At 46.6% G+C, this 19,606-nt stretch overlaps 1 protein-coding gene across 4 annotated transcripts; it reads left to right on the forward strand.

Moving 5' to 3' along the window:
* The first annotated feature begins 14 nt into the window (after positions 1-14).
* On the forward strand, positions 15-19,511 carry KATNIP (katanin interacting protein). Of its 4 annotated transcripts, XM_026704509.2 has the most exons (25): positions 15-307; positions 390-559; positions 1,237-1,331; positions 1,699-1,833; positions 2,619-2,862; positions 3,370-3,498; positions 4,402-4,565; positions 5,412-5,515; positions 6,123-6,225; positions 6,593-6,805; positions 7,596-7,736; positions 9,127-9,889; positions 10,102-10,839; positions 11,429-11,637; positions 12,062-12,140; positions 13,339-13,516; positions 13,870-14,035; positions 14,255-14,412; positions 14,530-14,594; positions 14,904-15,014; positions 15,341-15,480; positions 16,374-16,475; positions 16,737-16,897; positions 17,404-17,495; positions 17,636-19,511. In XM_026704509.2, exons 1-25 carry the CDS (start codon positions 246-248, stop codon positions 17,692-17,694), a joined length of 4,581 nt encoding a protein of 1,526 aa, XP_026560294.1. In that variant the 5' UTR covers positions 15-245; the 3' UTR covers positions 17,695-19,511. The 4 variants fall into 4 exon arrangements, with proteins under 4 accessions (XP_026560294.1, XP_087768780.1, XP_087768781.1 ...); XM_087912654.1 differs by lacking the exon at positions 16,374-16,475 and having other exon boundaries at positions 27-307; XM_087912655.1 differs by lacking the exon at positions 14,904-15,014 and having other exon boundaries at positions 27-307.
* The last annotated feature ends 95 nt before the right edge of the window (positions 19,512-19,606 follow it).

Consider the following 19,606-nt stretch of genomic DNA (forward strand, 5'->3'; position numbering starts at 1 on the left):
CCTCGGCGCACGACGCCCGAACCACCGCGGTAACCCAGGCAACGGCTCAACAGGCGGCGGCGGGCCTGGCGCTGGGGTAGCTTCGGCGCGCCTGGCTGGGCCCGGCGGCCCGGTTGGGGACGGGAAGGTGTTCTCGCGGACTCGGCCACCCAGCTGCCTGTGTCGCCGGAGGACCGCAGGGATCGGGCCTCGAGGTAGCTGACGGGGTTCGGAAGGCGCTCCTCAGGCGCGCGTAACCCGAGGCCATGGTGACCGACTTCGACGAGAAGCACGACGAGCACTTGGTGCTGCTGCAGCAGAGAAACAGGTGGGCCACCTGCCTGCGGGAGGGCCGGGGAGGGCCGGACCGCCCGCCCGTCGCCAGGAACAGCCCGTGTTTTCGGTTCCAGGATCCTGAAGGCCCTGGAGAGGAGGGACCCTCTGCAGCTCCGGCTGAAGCAGCTGGAGCAGGGCTTCACTTTGTACGTGAACGGTGCCAACTCGGAGGCGAGCCGCGGCCGCAAAGTCAGCCCTCCGGCCCTTCTCGGGAGCGGCGGCGCGCGAACCCCCAGAGCGAACCGTGAGTTCCTTGCCGGTCGCGACCATCCGGAGGTTCCACCGAAGGGGAGAAGCTCACCCAGAGATCAGCGCCGGCTCTGGTTGAGGTTCCCCCGTCTGGGATTTTTCGAACATGAAAAATAGAAGTTTTATACAGTAAATAAGAAATTTGACACGTAGCATCTGATCTGAGAAAACGTCTATTTTTTTGAGCGCAGAGGATTTTAATTAAGTATGGAAGGGCCGACATAAGCCATGAACCAGTTGGGGTGAACTTTTTCTGCGCTTTCAGTAAATCCCTTTCCTTAACTTGTTTCAGTTTCCATTTTCAGTCATGAGTTTCCTGGTAGTGATACCAGCTGTGTGAATTGTGAAAGTTGACATAAGCTGTCAGACCGAGGCTTTTTTCCCTCTGTGACAGTTTTCACAGCTCCCCTGCTTGGAAGACGGCTTAGGAGGTAGGAGGAAGAAGCAGCAGAATAATTCTGATAATGTAGTGCAGCATATGAGCCATACAGTCCCAAAGGTCTATGCTGAAGTTCAAAGGACCCATCCTGGCAACTCGAAAATGGTTTATTGACCAGAGTCTCTAATTGGGGCAGCATAGAATTCATGCTAATAAATAAACTAAATTCCTCCGCTATGCAGGGTGTCTGAACTTTGATCCGTTTACTCATACTGCTTCCCATTTCCTTTCAGCTGTGAGTACCAAAGACCTGTTAAAACAAGAAGAACAGCGAGAGAGGAGCACCCAAAGTGCACCTAGTAAAATCCAACGTCGGGAATGGCACCAGGTATAAAAAAGAGAAGGGAGCACTAGAGTTCCCAGCCTGGCATCTTTTTGGATTATAGCAGCATGCAGGAAATATAAATAAATGATGTGTCAAGCATGCAGCATTCTTCAGGTTGTTAATAGGGCATTGTAAGACCCTTAAGGTTAGAGATCCAATCATAGACAGAGATGTAAGAGAGAAACACTGAGAACAAATATCTGTTGGAAGACATAAAGATGATCCCAAAACAAGAATAGAATTGTGGAGCCAGTCTGGATCAAGTCTGATTATAAGAGTTCCTGAGTTTTGTGGCGGCTACAGTTCCAAAAGCAACATTTCTCAAGGCTGTAATAGTGTAATACTGTACTGATTTTTCTTAATTTTTCAGAAAGCCGTGCAGATCAAGACAGAAACTGGATCTAGGCTTTGCATTGCTCCCCCTTGTGAGTATTCCGAGGATTTTGAATCTGAGGAAAGTTTAGATCTGCAGACAACTGACTGTGAAGAGAATGGTACTTTCCAGGTAAATAGATCTGTTGGCTCAAATCTGCTATTTATTAAAGATGAATCACCAGCACAGGCATTTGGAAGCATTATTTCCTTCCTCCTAGAAAATAATCTTGGGCAAAATAGCCTTGCTTCTCGTTGCTTTCAAAGCCATGCCAGAAAGAGAGAGCAGGATATCAAGGGAATCTTGCAGGTCAGATCAAAGGCATATTTTCTCAAGCATCTGGCTCTCCAGCCCAACCATTGGCATTCAGATTTTCATCTGGGTGGGTTTAAGTAGCCATCACGGATAACAACCTTAAGCAACCTCCCTATCCTGTTCTAGTTGGCAGTCATTGTCACATCTCCTGTATCTTAGCTATAGTTAAGTGAGGGTATGAGAAGTTTTGGGGTTCTAATATTTCAAAGTAAGAAAGCTACCTCTTTACAGCCGTCCTCATCACAAGATTTTGTATTGTTTCTCCTTTTAATTTTTTATACATGAGATTGCAACCAAACTATTTGATATCTGTGTGTTTTTCTCAGTTCATTTGATAATAGGCAATTATTAAGTTTGAAGTAACTATCAATACAAATTTCATTCATTTATATTTAAATCCAGATTTTATTTTAAATCAGATGTTTTCTTCAGAGCAGAAGAAATCCTGTTCAAATAAGTTAAGACAAAATAATTTGAGTTGTCTACATCTGCGTTGATTGACACTGGCCCTCCTAAGTTTTCCTTCAGTAATATCTGGAGATGTTGGAGCTGAAATCTGCCGAGCCATTATATGACGTTTGAGCTCCTTCTCTTTGTGCTAGGAACTCCGGCAAAGCTTGGAGTTTGGCAAGAGCCAAAACGAGGTGAAAGGGGAATGTTCCGAGGATTCTGACTCCATTGAGGAGGAGGTTCCCACTGAAGTCCCTGAGGAGAAAGAACCCACTGAATGTCTGGGAGGGGCCGCTGAGCCGCTCCTTGCCAAAGCAGTGCTCTCCCCTCTGCCTGGCGCAGGCTCTGCTCCGGCCGCTGAGCCTCTTGTGTTGGAGTTCAAGCCAACCTGCCCAGGTAGGTTCACTTATAACGGGGTGGAGAATTACTAACTTAGTCCTCTTTGTGGTGACGATTAGAAGTCACTTCTTTAAGTATTTTTCTCCTTATTTGTTCTTGTGTCCTTTACATTTTTTATTCTCCCTTTGTTTATTCTTTCTTTTTTTGAGAGCGAGCAAGCTTTGGGTATATTGTCTTTTACCATTGTTAATAAATCTTCACTAAAAAGTATTTTAAAAATTTGCTGGATAAATCCAATACTGCGCTGATTGTTTTTTATCTTCAGAATCAAAGAGTGATTGGCTGGCTTGGCCTTGAAGCAATCCTCAAACGAAAGGGTCCTTTATGTGGCTTGGTAAACGAGGATAGAGATGGTCTTTGAGTCTCTTAATTCGTGAGATGGTGCTTTCCTTATCTTTTGTTCAGTTGCATTTAAAGACAGTCCCCGGTCTAAAATATGCTGTGAAGGCTGTGCTGGATGCCTTCAGAATAAGTTCCTGGTTCTAGTGTCTGCTCTTTCTGCAGGTGTTAAGAAGGAGCAAAGTCTCTCTGCAAAAAGGAAGGGCACTGCTGAAACCTACCTGCCCATCAAGCCCATGAGTCCGGCAGCTGCAGGTCGTTGGTACCTGGAAGAACAGGAAGGAAACGCCTCCAGTAAGAGAGAGTTTGTTTCTAAGTGCCCCCCTTAAGAGCATGACAGGCATACAGAAGCCACAGTGGTGAAAGGGCAGCAGAAATGTGCCTGTCATTTCTCTTCTCTGAACAAGCCCATGCTCAGAATAATTCTGGGTGTTGACATATTAGTTTTCTGATGCTGGCTGCCCCTGGAGACCGCCTTGGTTAGGAAAACACCTGGAGAGAAGGAGAGGATTGTGCCCAGTGTAATTCTCTGGATTGGGATGGCAGGTTTTCTTAGATGTCGATGCCAGCCCTCAGGGTGGTAGCTGCGTTTAGGAACATTAGTTTGAGAATCTGCCTTTGGCCAGCCAAATGTTCCACTTTACTCAATTTTCTTCCTGTTAATTAGCATTTTAACTTCTGCTGTTTCTTCCATTCGTTTGCCCGTCTCCTTATTTTTCTTGGTGCATAAACATAGTTCAGCATCAACATCACTGAAATATTTCTTATTCATTCTGTTTTTCACATCACCTTAAATGCTCCTTTAGTAATGTTCCCACATGCAACCTTTCTACAATTGTCCACTACAGCTTGTTGAACACTTAACATTCTCCACCATAATTCTGCTGCTGCTCTTGAAATATTGTTGCCCAGAATCATCAGATCGCGCTTATTCTATGATCGTCAGTTGCCACACCTTTTCCCTTGGTGGGGTCTTGTTAGTCTTGGCTGGAGCCAGGTACCCCCTCTTTTCCAGAAGACTGCATTTTTCCTCTGACATACGTTCGGGCTGCCACTAAGTTTTGCTCTTGTTAGTTTCTATACTGTCTAGGAGTTTCCATTCTGTGACTCAAGAATCTTAGCATGGGGATGTTTGAGGCCCAACTTGCTTCCCTCTAAAGGGTCAAAAAATTATTTTCTGCTTCTTTTGAATGTCAGGACCAATAAGCCGATCAGAAAGACCACTCTCAGCTGTTCGCAAAAATGTGTGCGAGAAGAAGGATCCAGCACACGCTGCTTCCGTTGTCCTAAAAGCTATGCAAGCAGAAAATGAGACGCTACAAAAGGAGGTGCTCTGTCGGCAACTGGAGGTTTCTGCAGAGGTGAGTGGCACGGGGGACCTGTCTTATTCAGAGACAGCCACAGCAGGTGGCTGGATTTCCTTGCTCCACCTGACCTCTGCCATGGAAGCTGACAATTTGGCCACTGTCCAGAGGGATTTGACAGGATCAGGATGTTCTTCCAAAATGCTGCTTTGCAACCATTTGCCTTGAAATGGACGGTGTGCTCTGTGCAATGTTAAACAAAGGTTTTATTTTCCTTGGATTCCTAGAATTTTTTTCTTTTTTGCAGACAATGAAATAGAGACTAGTTTTCTTAAGAAGAGTTCTCCTGTCTCTTTTTTGTAGTCTATTATTTAATGTTTTGACCAGTGGAAACTTGATCTGTAAGGATCGAAACCAGAGAAATCTCTCTTAAATAACAGAATACCCATTCACTTACTTGCTGGTTTTACTTCAGTCACATTTTTTAGAAGCTGTTAGTGACAGGAAGGCAGTGGTTTAGTAACTTTTAAAGAGGAGAAGTCCCTCCTCGTGTTTGCCTGGAGGTAAGGCTGAATTGTGAATCTTTTCCATTCCTGAAAAGGAAGCTCCTGTATGTACAAGCAATCAATTCTTGTGTGGCCTGGCAGAAGCTTACTAAAAATTGCCATGCTGGTATTTGTAGAATCGCTGTCTAGAATCATCTAGCTGCTAATTGTGGTTAGTGAAATGAAAGACAGGTAAAATATTCTCTGCCAAGAGTCTTTGGTGAGGCATGTTGATTGCTTGAATAGGGTGTGGAAGTTTTGCACATAGCCTGACCTCCCAATTCAGACCAATCCCCAGCTCCATTGTCTGGAGACTGAAGCTGTCTTGTGAGTTTGTTCTTATTTCCCTTCTGTACAGTCACTGCTGGCTTCCGGTTCTGCAACAGTGGGCCTTCCTCCAAAACAGCAGGAGGATGGAGTTGTCTCTACAGCTCTGGAACAGATTGGACTTCTGGAAAACAGGTGGCAGTTTTGAATCCTTTGAGTCTGTTCCTAGGTACAAGATGAGTGTATCTCTGCATGGAGATGTCTAATGGGCTCCTTTGCTAGTCCTGCTCTCCGCTGCCTCTGGTTACTAGGGCATCCGGAAGGCAAGATGACCGCACGCATCTTCGTCTGCAAAGGGTGTCTGTGGAGGCTGGGGCATGGGAGGAGCAAAAGGCGATTCGGGGACTGAGCTTTATAAAAATTTTAGACAATGTCAATATTTCCCTAATGAAGTGTGAACCTTGTGCTCTGAGCAATACTAGGAACAGAGTTTCAGCTTTCTGGTTCTTGGTGTATAACATTCAATATTTTGCAAGCTTGCACCCGTATTCTTGATCAAAAAACGAACGGGGACATATTTGCTCAAGTTGCTGATGGTCCATTAAGGCTTGAGCCCTATTTAACAAGAAAAGCAGGGCTGGATTGTTCCCAGCACTGCTACCTCATCCTCACCCTCCTCCTTCCCCTCCTTGTCTTGAGAGCTTCCGAGCATCTGAATGAGTTCAAATCAATGGCCCTTCTGGGTCCAAAGGAAAAAGCACTGATTGGCTGCTTGTTTGCCTCTGATCTCTTCAATGTTTAGGCAGCAAAAGAAACTTCTCAAAGCTCTCCAAAAGACCGAGACTTTGTCCGTCTGCCGTGGCCCTTCAGCTTTGGGCTTTGGACAGCTACAGCTTCCTGTTCTGGTAGGAAGCAAGTCAGATTTTTGAACAGCACTTTCCTCATCTTCATCCCAATTGTGTTACTTAGCAACAGTCAGAATGGGTTGGATGGTCCTGAAGAGAGTGTGAACGCCAGGCAGCTTTCTTCTGAAAAAAGCACCTTCCGGCACATCCTGTGAAAGCAAAAATGTGGGCTTGGGATGCTGATGCTCCATGCCTGGTGCTGGACCGAAGGGGAAGGTTTGCTTGAGCCATGGGCCCAACCCACTTCCAGGAAGCCAGGCGGGAGCCGTCTGGGCCCCTCCGGGTCTCTTGGGCACCGTCGTTAATGTCCCGTTCAGGTCAGTTTGAGATCAGGGTCTCCAGTGACGTCCCAAATTTTTCTTTTCAGGGCCATGTGGGATTGGAAACGGAGGTCCGGGATGCCATCTATATTACTGTAGAGATCCTCTCCAACTGGGGAGACGTGTCCCGTGTGGGTCTGACAGAAGTGGAGTTCTTTGATTTGAATTTTGAGAGAGTATTTGTGTCTCCTCACGATGTGGACATCCGACATGCGGATCCACCTGGAGAGCTGAGCTGCTTAGTTAACCGAAGCACAAATGTAAGCTTCCCATGGTTGCTTTTCAAGGAACGGCAGACAAAATTTTGCACACAGGTTTATTTATTTAATTTCTATGGCCATCCATCTCAACCAAGTGAATCTGCCCCAGAGGTTGTTTATTTCTAAAACAGCTAGCGTCCAAGTTGGAGCTATACAAAAGTGTTCCTGGGTTCTTGCACAGCTTTCCACCCCTTGGTGGGATGTCGGGTATTGTTTCTTCTGCTCAGGTAGTGGATCAGGGCTGTGACGGCCATGGTTGCTTTGGAACTAAAGCTTTGCTAGCTGCTGCAAAGAACAAGCCTACTCCATTTACCTCAGTCAAGTTCCAGGGCCTGCACAGCAGCTGACAGCTCAGCAGTCAGTTTTAATAACGAGCATAAGAACTGCACTAAATAGAGAGAGACAGAAACAACATATCTTCTCACTTACAGAGTTGTAATTGTATGATAAAAAGGTATAATAAAATTTTGAACTGGCATGTTTTACTGTGGTGAGACTAGGCGAACTGATTCCTTCCTTAGGAGAAAGGAGATGATAAGAAATGCCAGCCCCTGCTAATCCTCACTGGGAGCCCCTTGCCATTCTTACTAGCACTAAAGCGGATTAGGCTGAGCAGGTCAGCCTTGGAACTGGCCTCACACTTTCAAGCAGCCTCTGCTTGCTCAGTGACAGAGCAAGCCAGAAGGAGCACACAGCTCTTCCTCTTGCTGGCTTCTTTCTGGAGTCCCAAAGCCACTGCTGTGCTTTGCTCCGGGGTGACGGGCCAACCATCAGCTTCCTTGTGTTGTAGGTTCCCAGAGAGCTTCTCCCCTGGTCATGCCTCTTCCAGCCTCCGGTGCAGCTGTACTTCATTGTCCGAAACCCCAGCCTCTCAGGAGACTTTGGCCTATCCAGAATCAGGATCTGGAATTACAGCTCGACCGTTCGTGGTGTAAGTGACCGCTCTAGTCTCTTATGTCAGAGCTTTGCTTTTTCATACTTAGTAGGAGCTAAGAGGGGAAGGAAAAGGGAGGGGGCAAAGCAGCCACAACTGCGTTAACTTTTATTTGAGTTAATTCTAACATTAGGTTAAAATAAAACTATTTTAAAAATAAGATTGAAATGTTACGTTGCTGGTGGAAATGTTTGGCAACGGAATATTTTTCTTTGAAGGTGCTGCCCTCCTGCCAGCCTGCATCCAGAGGCCACTGAGCCCCCGCCCCCTGCCCCCCCGCCCCGCCGCTCTTTTAGAAGGCTTCCCTTTCTGTTTGGGAACTCCAGCCAGCCCAAGAGTGCCACTGTTGACATGCTGTGCCTATTGGTGGAGGGAACAGGGTTACTTTACAAAAATAACCAAATCCAAGTTCTGCTGCCCTGAGTCTGCGATATTCTGTAGAGAGAGCGGCTTTGTTTGCTTTGGCTCCAGCTAGCGTGGCAAAGAGGATTTAACGAGCTGTATTAGAGAGCAGCAAATCCTGATCCTTTATGACTCGTTCTCAGCTATGCATTTTTATCCTTATGTGTACACCTTTGCCTCAAGCAATCTGCTCATGGAATTGTCATGTAGCCTTCCAGGGTTTTCAAATGGCATCTGAATTAGAAGCACCCCATTTGACTTCTTGAGCTCAGTCTTGCCTCTTTGGGGCTGATGACTCCAGAGAGATCTTCTCTTGGGCAGTGAGTGGGAGGCCCTGTTCTCCAGAAACTCAGGGAAGGTCAATGGAACACCAAAAAAGGGAGGGAAGTCATTTCCTCAACCAAAATGCAATGCTTTGTGGGGGAAATCCAACCATCTGTCACCAAGCACAGTCTAGCGTGCCATCCTAAACTATATTCAACCCAAAGAGGATTCCCCGCTCAGTCATATTAGGAGCAAAGGCTATGCTAGTCAGGTTGAGGCTGATTCTTACATGCAACCCCCAAAACAAATCACCTTGTTCCTGCTCAGAGTGATCCGTGCCAGCTGGGGCAGAGCCAAAAGTGGATGGGTCCACCCTTTTACTTTTTTCTGTCATTCTCCTTTTCTGAGCAAAGCACTTGGATGAGGAGCTTTGGGTGACAACAGGGGAAACAGGAAGGCTGCCCCACTGCAGAAGGCTATAATGAGACTTAACTATGCTGCCCAGTCTTCCAGGATCCATCCCAAACTCAAAGCCAGCTGAACACTTGAAGGAAGATCTCTCTCCATCTTTCAACCCAAGTCTTCTGTATATTGAGATCTCAGATCTCAGCAGGGGCCTTTTCGGTTTTCTGCCAGTTAGAAGAATGTGCATTAGATCTGGAGGTTTTCAGGAAGGTTGGCTTTTGCTTGCTCATCAGGACATCTTTCTTTGTCTCACCAGGACCTGAATATTGGAGCCAGAAATATTATTGTATATGTTGATGGGTGTCTAATCTTTGCTGGGGAGCTGCAGAAGGGCTGCTTGGCTCATGATCCTGATGGCAATGGCTACACCTCCATTGATCTCCCAACGGACCTTCCCCTTCCTCCAAAGGGAAAGATAGACAAGAATTGGGCTTCTGCAGATCCAAGAGAGGAGCTTGACAAGCTGCTGCCGTTCAATTGGGAGCTTTCCATAAAAGAAAACTGCCCTGAGGAAAAAGAGGGAACTGGTGATTCTGATCTCCAACCCAACCCAAAGATCAGCAGCCTCATCTCATGGGAGACTGCAAGGTGCGTCTCCCCTGAGGATGACAGTTCCCTGAGGGAGAAAACGGAAGAATATTCTCCATCAGCCACTTTTACTTCTCCTGAGGCAAAGGGGGAGATGCAGCTTAGCTGTGGGAAGCAAAAACTGCCTCCTTTGGGATTACAAGTCCAGCTGCCTTCAGAGAGCATCAAGAGAGGCTGTCTAGGAACACCTGATGGGAGTCCCCATCTCTCTCCAACTGTGGAACAGCAAACCAGCAGTGAGGCCCCAGAGGCAGGCAAGAGACCGTCAGACGAGAACCAGGAGTCCATTCCTGACCTGGATTTCTTGAAACCACTTCTTTATAAACACAGTGGTCCAACTGAGTTACTTCGCCCTGATCAAGATCTGAAAGACAGAGAGCAGGAAGAATTCAGCCACCCCTTCTACACAGAGAAAGCTTCCCTTGACAAAGGTAAGAGCTGATGTCCACCAGTCAAAATCTAGGGATTGTCTGGTTACCCACATTTTGAGCAGAATCTGACCTTCCTGAGTTCTTTGAATATTGTGTTGAATTGAAGAACTCAGAAAGTATTACAGGCTACTTGCTGCTCGCATTTTATTTGTATGTTTTTTTAAAAAAAGATGCCTCCCCTTCATCATCTGAGACTAATTTCTCCCTTTCAGAGGAGCTCTTCCCAGCCAAAGGCAGCACAAGGCCCTCAAGAGCCAAGTGGGGCACTTCTCAGGAGTACCTGCTGCAGGAATCTTGGAATTCATTATTGAAATTCAATCGTTTGCATCGTGGTCGAATCTCTAACATGGATTTCCAAGGTGACATTTTTGATGAGTTTCTCCAGCAGCAGAAAATTAGCCGGCAAGAAGATCAGAAGCTCAGCACAAAGGACCAGGCACGGGGGCTGCCAGTGCAGAAGGCGGCCAACAGCTACTTAGACCTAGAAGATGAGAGCGAATTTAAAATCCCCATCTTACCTCATGGTCAGCACTTAAAAATTGATATCAGGTCAACCTGGGGAGACAGACACTATGTTGGTCTGAATGGACTTGAGCTGTTTAGCTCAAAAGGTGAGCCCATCCAGATTGTAAAAATCACTGCCAACCCACCTGATATCAACGTCTTGCCTGCGTATGGCAAAGACCCCCGGATAGTAACTAATCTGCTGGATGGAGTGAACCGGACACAGGATGACATGCACCTCTGGCTGGCTCCCTTCACTCCAGGAAAATCACACTGTGTTTGCCTGGACTTTGCAAAGCCATGTGAGGTAGCCATGATTCGCATCTGGAATTACAACAAGTCCCGCATCCATTCCTTTCGGGGGGTGAAGGACCTCTCCATTCTCCTGGATGGATGCTGCATTTTCCAAGGAGAAATTGCCAAGGCTTCAGGGACACTTGCTGGAGGTAAGGGGCAGACTGTCTCTGATTTTAAACTTGGCTTTTCAAAGGAGGAGAGCCAATGGCTGCTGGATCTTGACCCTGGTCATCCAACTAGCCAGCCTTTCCTCTTGCCTCTGTTAATCGTACAAGACAACTTTTCATTAAAGCCAAGAGTAAGCTGGGAGAACAATCTTGTTCAGCCATTCTGGTTTAGTTTGTCTGGTATTCCATTGTTTGGCTTTTGTATTGAAGGTTGCCTGGTATAAGAACTTTGGATGCTCTGTGGTTATGTCCACTCATAGAGGAAGCCAGGGCCAGATATAAGTCAAAACAAATGAAGTTGCCACTAGCTGATAAAATCCTGCCAAAGCATATACTAGTCCTAGACCCGACAGGCAAGTTTGCTTAGGACATCCTGACTTTTTCCTTATAGCCTTTTTTCTTTATTGCAGACACAGGCTTCGGACTTCAAGGCAATATCTTCATACAGATTTAAGATAGTTTTTATTTTTGGATATTAGTTCCTTCATTGCAGGAGTCTGTATATTTACTTCCAAGAAGGGAGAGGGTTAATTTTGTGGATATGGTCACCATAAAGTTCACAATGTTTCAGGTCCAGAACAATTTGGAGACACCATCCTGTTCACAACTGATGAGGACATTCTCGAGGCCATTTACTGTTACGATGAGTCCTGCGAGGACGAAATTGAAAGCAGGTGCAGCTTCAGCTATGAGGAGGAGCTGAAGAGGCCAAGAACAGCTGATGGAGAAGGGGACGAGAGGCCCTTCACTCAGGCGGGTTCCAGGACAGAAGACAAGCTGGTAAGAGTCCCACTTGTGAAAGTGGGCTTTCTCTGGGAATTAAGATGAGGGCACAACTGCAGTGGCTTTAAGAGGGCTTTGAAAATGTCCTACTCTGGTGCTTAATTGAAACATTTTTCTGTTCATTTATTTAGCATATGGCAAATACATGGGCTTACTGTGGTTCAAATGTTAATGTCCAGTCCACCCAGCCATTCAAGGACAGGGTGGTCTTTGTTGAAAAAAATTAGATATTGGGCCGCTGTTAGAGCTCTTGGTGGACATTCGGATACTTTTCTGTAATTGACTGCTTGACATGTTTATATTTTATTCCAACTGCTTAAATTTTAAAGGACTCTGCTATATTTCTCAGAATGTTTCTACTGCAATCAAAAGAAATTGATTTTTGTTCTGACTTGCCCCTTGATTTTCCAAACTTTTTTAGAGTGAGGAGAGAATTGCAGGGTCAGATTCCCTCTCCGAGGTCATGACAAGCAGAGAACCTGGAGTCTACTCTGGAAAATGTACGTTCTCTCTTCCCATCTTCATTGTCTTCTGAAGGAGGGTGCTTTATGTAGACCGGTTCTTCACGCAATGTGCTGTTTATTAAAAGTTCAATATTTTAACAGAAGGAAAACAATTGACTAATGGTTGCAATAGCTACATATACACTCACATCAGAGGGAAAATGTGCCATAGGGCGGATGCCCCTCTCCTGGGTCGCCCCAAACATTATTCCTTAGCCTGTGAGACTCAGACCTGATGGGGCTGGCAGTCCTTTGCCACGAATGGCTTTAAAGGTCAAAAGCAGCACCTTGAATTGGGATGGACAGCCAATGCAGCTGGCAGAGCAGAGGAACAAGGCGTGCTCTATCAGAGAGAGACTGGGCCAATTGTTAAGGTTTTGGGGGGAGATCTTGTGGCTTGATAAAAACTGTAGAGCCTCAAGTTTCACACCACCAGGACTTGGCATGACATCAGCATCCTGGAATGCTGTTCCCTCTGAAACCGCTGCAGATTGTAGTGCCCTTTGAGTGACTTTCCTGTTTACGATGCCCTTTTCTGAGTGAATGCTAGGATGGAAAATATTGTAGTTTCCCATTCTGCATGTTTTTGTTAATTGCTAACTGTTCTGATATTTTTAATCGTAAAACCTAGCACACAAATATATGCCTCAGGTAGCTCAGCCCTGCTTTTCTCTGATACTGGATTCCTCCTGATAATTATTATGGTTGGTTGCACAGTCAGCCAGATGTTTAGACTGGATTTGGCATTTCTGTCCATCTACAGCATCAGGTCCTTCCAAGGACCTGGGATAGACAGATATGGTTCAATGGGCTTAAAGGTATTGTCACAGGATGTACGCTGTTCCAAGCAGAGCTGTCCATTGCTATCGACTGAGAGTGATTTTATCAATGCTGGTGGCGTTCATATGGGATTGCATCCAAGGTGCCTAACGCTATTGGTAGTACCTTTGCTTTCTCATTCTTACTATTAATATTGTTTTAGATTTATTGTAGTTGCCAACCCCTCATAGACCCTGGCTGGATTACAGGTAAAGATGCAGAACTCCAAGGCAACCGTTTTTTTATAACTGGGATCCATTTCACTGGAAGGAATGGAGCAAAACTGTCTAGTTCCTTTTTGTGCTACAGCTCGTCCTTGCAGTACATTTAAGGTCTACTCAGAGGCTGATCTTGTGCTGCTTCTGTCTCCTTTCAGGCCTGCTGCTGAATTTCACCGCTTCTTGGGGAGATTCACATTACCTTGGACTGACAGGGCTTGAAGTGATCGGAAAGGATGGCCAAGCAATCCCATTCTCTGTGGATCAGCTTTCTGCTTCTCCTCAGGATCTCAATGATCTTGTGGAGTATGTGGACGATTCAAGGACCTTAGATAAGTGAGCATCATTCAAGAAACTGGAAGCTTATGTATAAGGCAGATATAGGCTGCTACTGATAGTATTTCAGGATGATGCTATCCATAATGGTTCTTCATAAAATCTCCAGCTCCCAGGAACCTTGATATTGAAAACTAGCAGAGACTGCCTGACCATGGCACAGGAAGGGTGGTACACCCCCTCCAGGCAGGAAAGACAGTCCCAGCTCCCAGGGTTTGCAGCTAAAAATTCATAACGGAAGAGAGGCTGAAATGCTATTAACTGTAGAGCAAGTGGCATGGCATATATCTCTCTGCAATAAATCTGTGTGTATCCAAATTCCCTCCCCAACCAGTTCCTGTGCTTCCTCCTAGATTGATTGATGGAAAAAACATCACTATGGAAGATAACCACATGTGGCTCATTCCCTTTTGCCCGGGAGAAGATCACCTGGTAACCATCCATTTTACCCAAGTAGAAAATATTGCGGGGCTTCGCATCTGGAACTACAACAAATCTCCTGAGGACACCTATCGAGGGGTAAGGCCCAACGCAGAACCCTCCAGGTGGACAAAGACAGGAGGCAGATCCCCTGGCAGAAGGTTTTCTGTGCCATTCCCGCCTCGTCTCTCTGCTCAACCTTTGGGTAGCATGCTGGGAGGTGGAGTGGTGGGTGAGGGAGTTCACTTTTAATACTCTTGATACTAACTCCGTCAGTTCGTCAGTGGGTGCCATTCCTGGTTTTCTGCTTTTGCCTAGGCAAAGATGGTCCAGGTGTGGTTGGATGGCTGCTGCATTTCCCCTCCGGGGGGCTTTCTTATTCGCAAAGGACCAGGCAACTGTCACTTTGACTTTGCTCAAGAGATCCTCTTCATCAACTACCTTGTGGGTCCCACAGTTGCTCCGGCATGTGAGGGGTGAGTCTGAGCAACGGATTGTTCCGCTGGATGACAACGGTCATTTCGAAATGGGTTTTGTGGCTAGTAATGATAGCATCTCGCAGTGCTGTGATAGTCTCCATCCTCACTGGACAGGAGTGAAGTGAAGAAGAGGGAGCAAAGCAGTATGGAGTACGAAGCACCACTGATGCCCTGTGGATGTATCCTTCTCTGTGGAGCCTTTGGCCTTTGGCCTTGGCGGTTGTACTTCTGGGCTGGATGACACTGGGGGCTCGGGGGCTCTCTCCAGAAGGGGTGCCCCACTTGATTCCCAGCTTCCCTGGGTGTGCCCGTCAGTGCCCAGCTGTCCCTCCTTGCCATACTCCTCACTGCAGACATCACAGGCCTTCGTTTTCCACAAGGCTGGCTTTTGTTCTTAGGGCTTTTGCCACCTGCTGCGGGTCCCCAAGGAATGAAAGTCGGGCGGAAGTATTTTAACAAAGACATGTTTTCTCAATAACCTCCATCAGTCATTTTCCAGTTCCAGCTACTCACGAGTTGGGGTGATCCATATTACATTGGTTTAAATGGGCTGGAGCTGTATAATGAACACGGAGAGAAGATTCCTTTAAATCAGAACAGTATCCTTTCTGCCATGTAGACAGAACCATTCCCTTCCCCTGTAGCTCACAGCCAAGCCAGAGAAAGCAGGCCCGGGCAGGGCTCTTGTAGGAACAGGGGAGCATGATCTGCCTGCCTGCTGCTCCTGCTGTGATGCTTTTATGGTGCGGCTGGAGTTTTTCCTCCTCTGCCTTCCAAGGCTTCCCTTCAGGTTGAAGGAGAGCCAAGCGGGACCCCGAGCTTTGTTTGCTCCTGCAGAAGCCTCAGAGGCTGTAGGACTTGCATTGCAATGGGGCGGGGAGACCATCCAGGCCAGGTGCTCTCCTTGATGGGTGCCCTTTTTCAGACATTGCAGCTTTTCCCGACAGCGTCAATGTCCTGGACGGAGTCTGTGGAGATATTCGAACACCAGACAAGCTCATTGACGGTGTGAATCACAGCAATGACGGAAGGCACATGTGGCTTGCACCAATTCTGCCAGGGCTGGTATGGTTCCCTCTTGCATTCTGTCACAGGCACTGCCTAACAGTCTGTCCAAAAGGCCAGGCGAACAGCTGCCCCAGCGGCTGATGGATGAGCCTCTAATTGCCTTATTTAGGTGCTTCCTGTGGGTTTTGTGGAAGAAGCATTTCAGGGCTTGAAAAACTACTATATCCACTTTTGGGATTTTGGGAGCAGGTGGTCTTTCAAGGAAAAAGAGATTGGTTGCATAGGCAGCCTGTTGTTTAGACCGGACTTGGCATTTTTGTCCACCTATTGAGTCCTTCCCAACAATTTGAGATTGGCATATTGTTTGAAAGTATTAAAGGTGTGAGCACAGGTAGGATGTCAGCTGTTCCACGTCAAGCTGCCTTCTGCAGTTGATTTTGTTAATGCCAAGTGTTCAAGTGATGCTCCGGATGTCCTGGAATTGGTCCCAAGATAATCATCATTATTGATATTATCTTTGCTTTCTTTTGGCACAGTTGTTTTAGTTCTATTTGTGGGTATTTATACTCTGTGGTTTTCTCTTTTTTCTAGTCTACTGTTTCCAGGTGTTGCAATGTCCATTATCCACACGTTATTGTCTTTTGGTATTTCTGTATGATATGTGATTTTTTCTAAGTAAAGAAGTTTTCTCTCGCTCTCACACTTGGTTACTTGTTAAAGAACAAGTCTGGTGATGTCCTGGGCAGCCTCATTTTTCTTTTTCTTTCACTAACGGGAGGAGGAAGAACACTGATCCACATCCAGTTTCACAGCCCAGACCAACTTTAATCTGTTTATCAGATTTAGTTTCAAACATGTACAAAACAGTTCTGACCGGAGTTAAAATAGTCCTCAGTGAGATTATTTCTCTTGGTTAAAGAATTTCTTCTCTGTTTCATTCCTGGTGGTAGGTGAATCGAGTTTACATTATCTTTGACTTGCCAACTACCATTTCCATGATCAAGCTATGGAATTATGCAAAAACTCCACAGCGAGGAGTCAAGGAATTTGGAGTAAGTGCCTGCTTAGAAACCACCTCATCTTGAGCCTCTAATTCAGGAGAGAGAAAGAGAGAGAGGAGAGACAGAGAGAGAGAGAGGACACATGAAGCAGCAGGGCTTAAAATTGGGGCCTGCAGTTGGGGGTCCTTTGGGGTACAAGCCACCTGCCTGGGTTGGGAACTCAGCGCACCTCTGGCCTCTTGCGGAAGGGGCAAATTCATTTGTGTCATGATGAAACCGTCCAGCTTTTTACCTCCTCTTTTTGGGACCCAGCTCCTTGTGGATGATTTACTGGTATACAACGGCATTCTCGACCTGGTGAGCCACCTGGTCCCTGGCATTCTTCCTACCTGTGAGCCTGTCGTTCCCCATCACACCTTCCTCTTTACAGAGGACGAGAAGATCTGCAGGCAGGAGAGGAGCACCATGGTTAGGTGTGTGGGTACATTTGTAACTTTTTCTCTAGGGAGCAGGTGATCATTTTCAGCTTACTTTCAATTCCTGAGTAATAATAAACATCAGTAACATAAAAAGACATTCTGCCTGACATATGATTCATCTGACAATTAGATAAAAGCAAACCATAGATAAGTAATTTGACAGGCATGATCTGATGTGAGCTGCTATTAAGAGAGGTTTCCGTGCTAGATAATACTTTGGCTCAAGAATGTTCCTGTGCCAAACCCATCTGCTCTTTTAGCTCCATATTCCTTTTCCTGATTTCCACCGAGGATCTGGGTGCAGAGGTGTAGGTGCCCCCAGGGGAGACAAGAGCCACAGTGGTATACAGCCCCCATCAAATCAGCACACTGGGAAGGGAGGGCAGTCATTTGAGAGCAAAATAGGTAGGGAAATACGGTATGCAGATAGTTCCACTCCAAAAATGACCTTTCTTGAATGTTCAGAAAAAATGACCTTTTTGATCCTTTTGGCTCAACAGCAACCAAATGGAAGACCAGGAGGTGCGGCTGACGAATGAAAGGCACCTTATATCCTCTTCCCGAAAGAAGCAACAGGGAGCTGCTGATCCAGGTTGGTCCACCCTCATTGCCTTGGTTAGCAGGGATGGGAAGGGGTGCCAGTCTGGTTGCCTTTCCTGCGATGGCTAGAAGTTTCTTCAAATGGGTAAAGACATCACAGCTGAGGGCACTCTTCTCTTCTCTCCCCACCAGCTCTTCGTCCTAAAACCTGCATTCAGGATAAAGGACCATTGCGGAGAACCAGACAGTGAGGAAAGAACAGGGTGGCCAGCCTTCTACTGCCCATTGGTTGCCCAAGAAGAGAGAGCAGCCTGCACCACTGGCACCCAGTTCCCAACCGGAATCATGAGCGGGAACTCTGGGTGGGAATGAACTGGCTGTTGGTGCTGCTGAGACCATCAGAAGCACTTCGGTCACCTGCAGGTTGATTGTAGTTCTCTTTGCTTCTCCTTCTCACAAGAGGCTTTGGCTGAACTCGAGCAGGCTTGGATGTGTGATGTGGAAAGAGGATATGCAGCAGCCCAGCCTGGTTCACAAGCTGGAGAGGAGGGGAGTAGTCTGTAACTTCCACAGGGAGCCTTAGGGGTGCCTTTGGTGATGCGGGGAGAAAAGAAGGGCCAATGTGGGTGCCATTAAGGACAAGGGAGCACACAGCTCCCTTTTACCCTTGGGTGCGTGCTTCACTAACATGCACATCATGTATTTTCCCTGCAGTTTCAGAGAAAGTATTTCAGCCACTGTAGAAATTAACGGCATCAAAGCCCGTAGGAGTGCCACCTTCAGCGGCCAACCCAAAGGCCCTCCTGCGCAATAGCTACCGTGGCTGCAAGTGGCTGAGGGCTGGGGTCGCAGCCAAATGTGACTAAGAGAAAGACCAGCTGCAACTCCCATGCCCAGGAGCTCAACCGCCATGGGCTGCCCCGCTTCTAAAGTGGAATGAGCAGAGAAGCTTGGTACCTTTCTTGGCATTTCTTACAAGGTTGCCTTCTATCCTTGGGAGGCATCTCCTGAAACCAAGCCAGAAGGCAGAAAGTGGCCTAGGTCTCCTTGAACAGCAAGTGCCTTACTTAAAATGTTCCCAGTTGTGGCGTATCGACTGCTGGCAAGTACCAGATTCTCATGGTTGTGGTTACTCTTTACTGTTTGTCACACAGTACACACAAAGCCAGATTATTTCTTTTTGTCTCGTTAGCCTATTAACCTCTTTGACTTGTGCCCCCTTGGCTAGCACAAAGGATGCCCGGGGAGGCTGCCATGTGACTTTGGAAGAAGATGAAGAAAGCCTGGCAGGCCAATCGCTACAAAAACTGTGAAGCTGACCTTTGGGATTACTGCCACTATCACTGTGTCCCGTTTCTGCCATTTCTGTAGCTTGAGCACAGGGTCCAAGAGCTGGTCCTGCAAAGAATGAGGATCTCTGCCTTGCCTCTTCAACAGAGTTGGCCCAGCCCTATTCGCTTAACATGGCAACTTTTGTAACTTGGCCTTGGCAGAGCTTTTGCTAAGCCTTCACAAGCATTGCCTAAATGCCAGAGAGATACGAGGGCACAACTTAATACATCCCTCCCCCCAAAAAAGATCTGGACCTGTTTTGAAGGATCACAAGTTTATTTTTTCTAGATAAATATTTCTTTGGCAGACAACTCGTCTCTGCTTGCAACAGAGATGGTGCCTTGCACACAGTATGCATTTTAGTTGGCGTTTTCCGTCGTAGGAGCAACTCTGGTTTCAGGTTAGGCTCAGAGTGAGGTTGCAGAATATGAAGTTGAACCTCAGCTTTTGTTGACATGCATTTCCCCAACATCACATGAGATCATTCTTGGTCCCTAAATGTTGCTGAAGTAGACTGAGAATGGGAAGAGATTATGAGTGGTTTTTACTAACAGGGCTTAAAGTATTTTTATAGCCTAGCAAGGGTTATTTTTTTCCCCCTATGTCCAACAATAGCAGTACTAAAACTTCTCAGGTGAAACAAAGAATTATGGTTGAGAACAGGATTGGAAAGATCCAGTTTTGTGACAAGATTGATTGCTTAGTGCTAAGAATAAATTCCTGGCTTTGAACACTATTTACCCTTTTCATGATTTCTACTGCAGTCACCTGATGGTAAACATTGGGCTGTGTGTGGTGGCTCTCTGGATCTGGTGTATGAACGAACAAATG

Source organism: Pseudonaja textilis, chromosome 14, assembly GCF_049901715.1.
Source record: "Pseudonaja textilis isolate UNSWEBS1 chromosome 14, rPseTex1.2, whole genome shotgun sequence".
In the NCBI taxonomy this organism is placed as follows: Eukaryota; Metazoa; Chordata; class Lepidosauria; order Squamata; family Elapidae; genus Pseudonaja; species Pseudonaja textilis.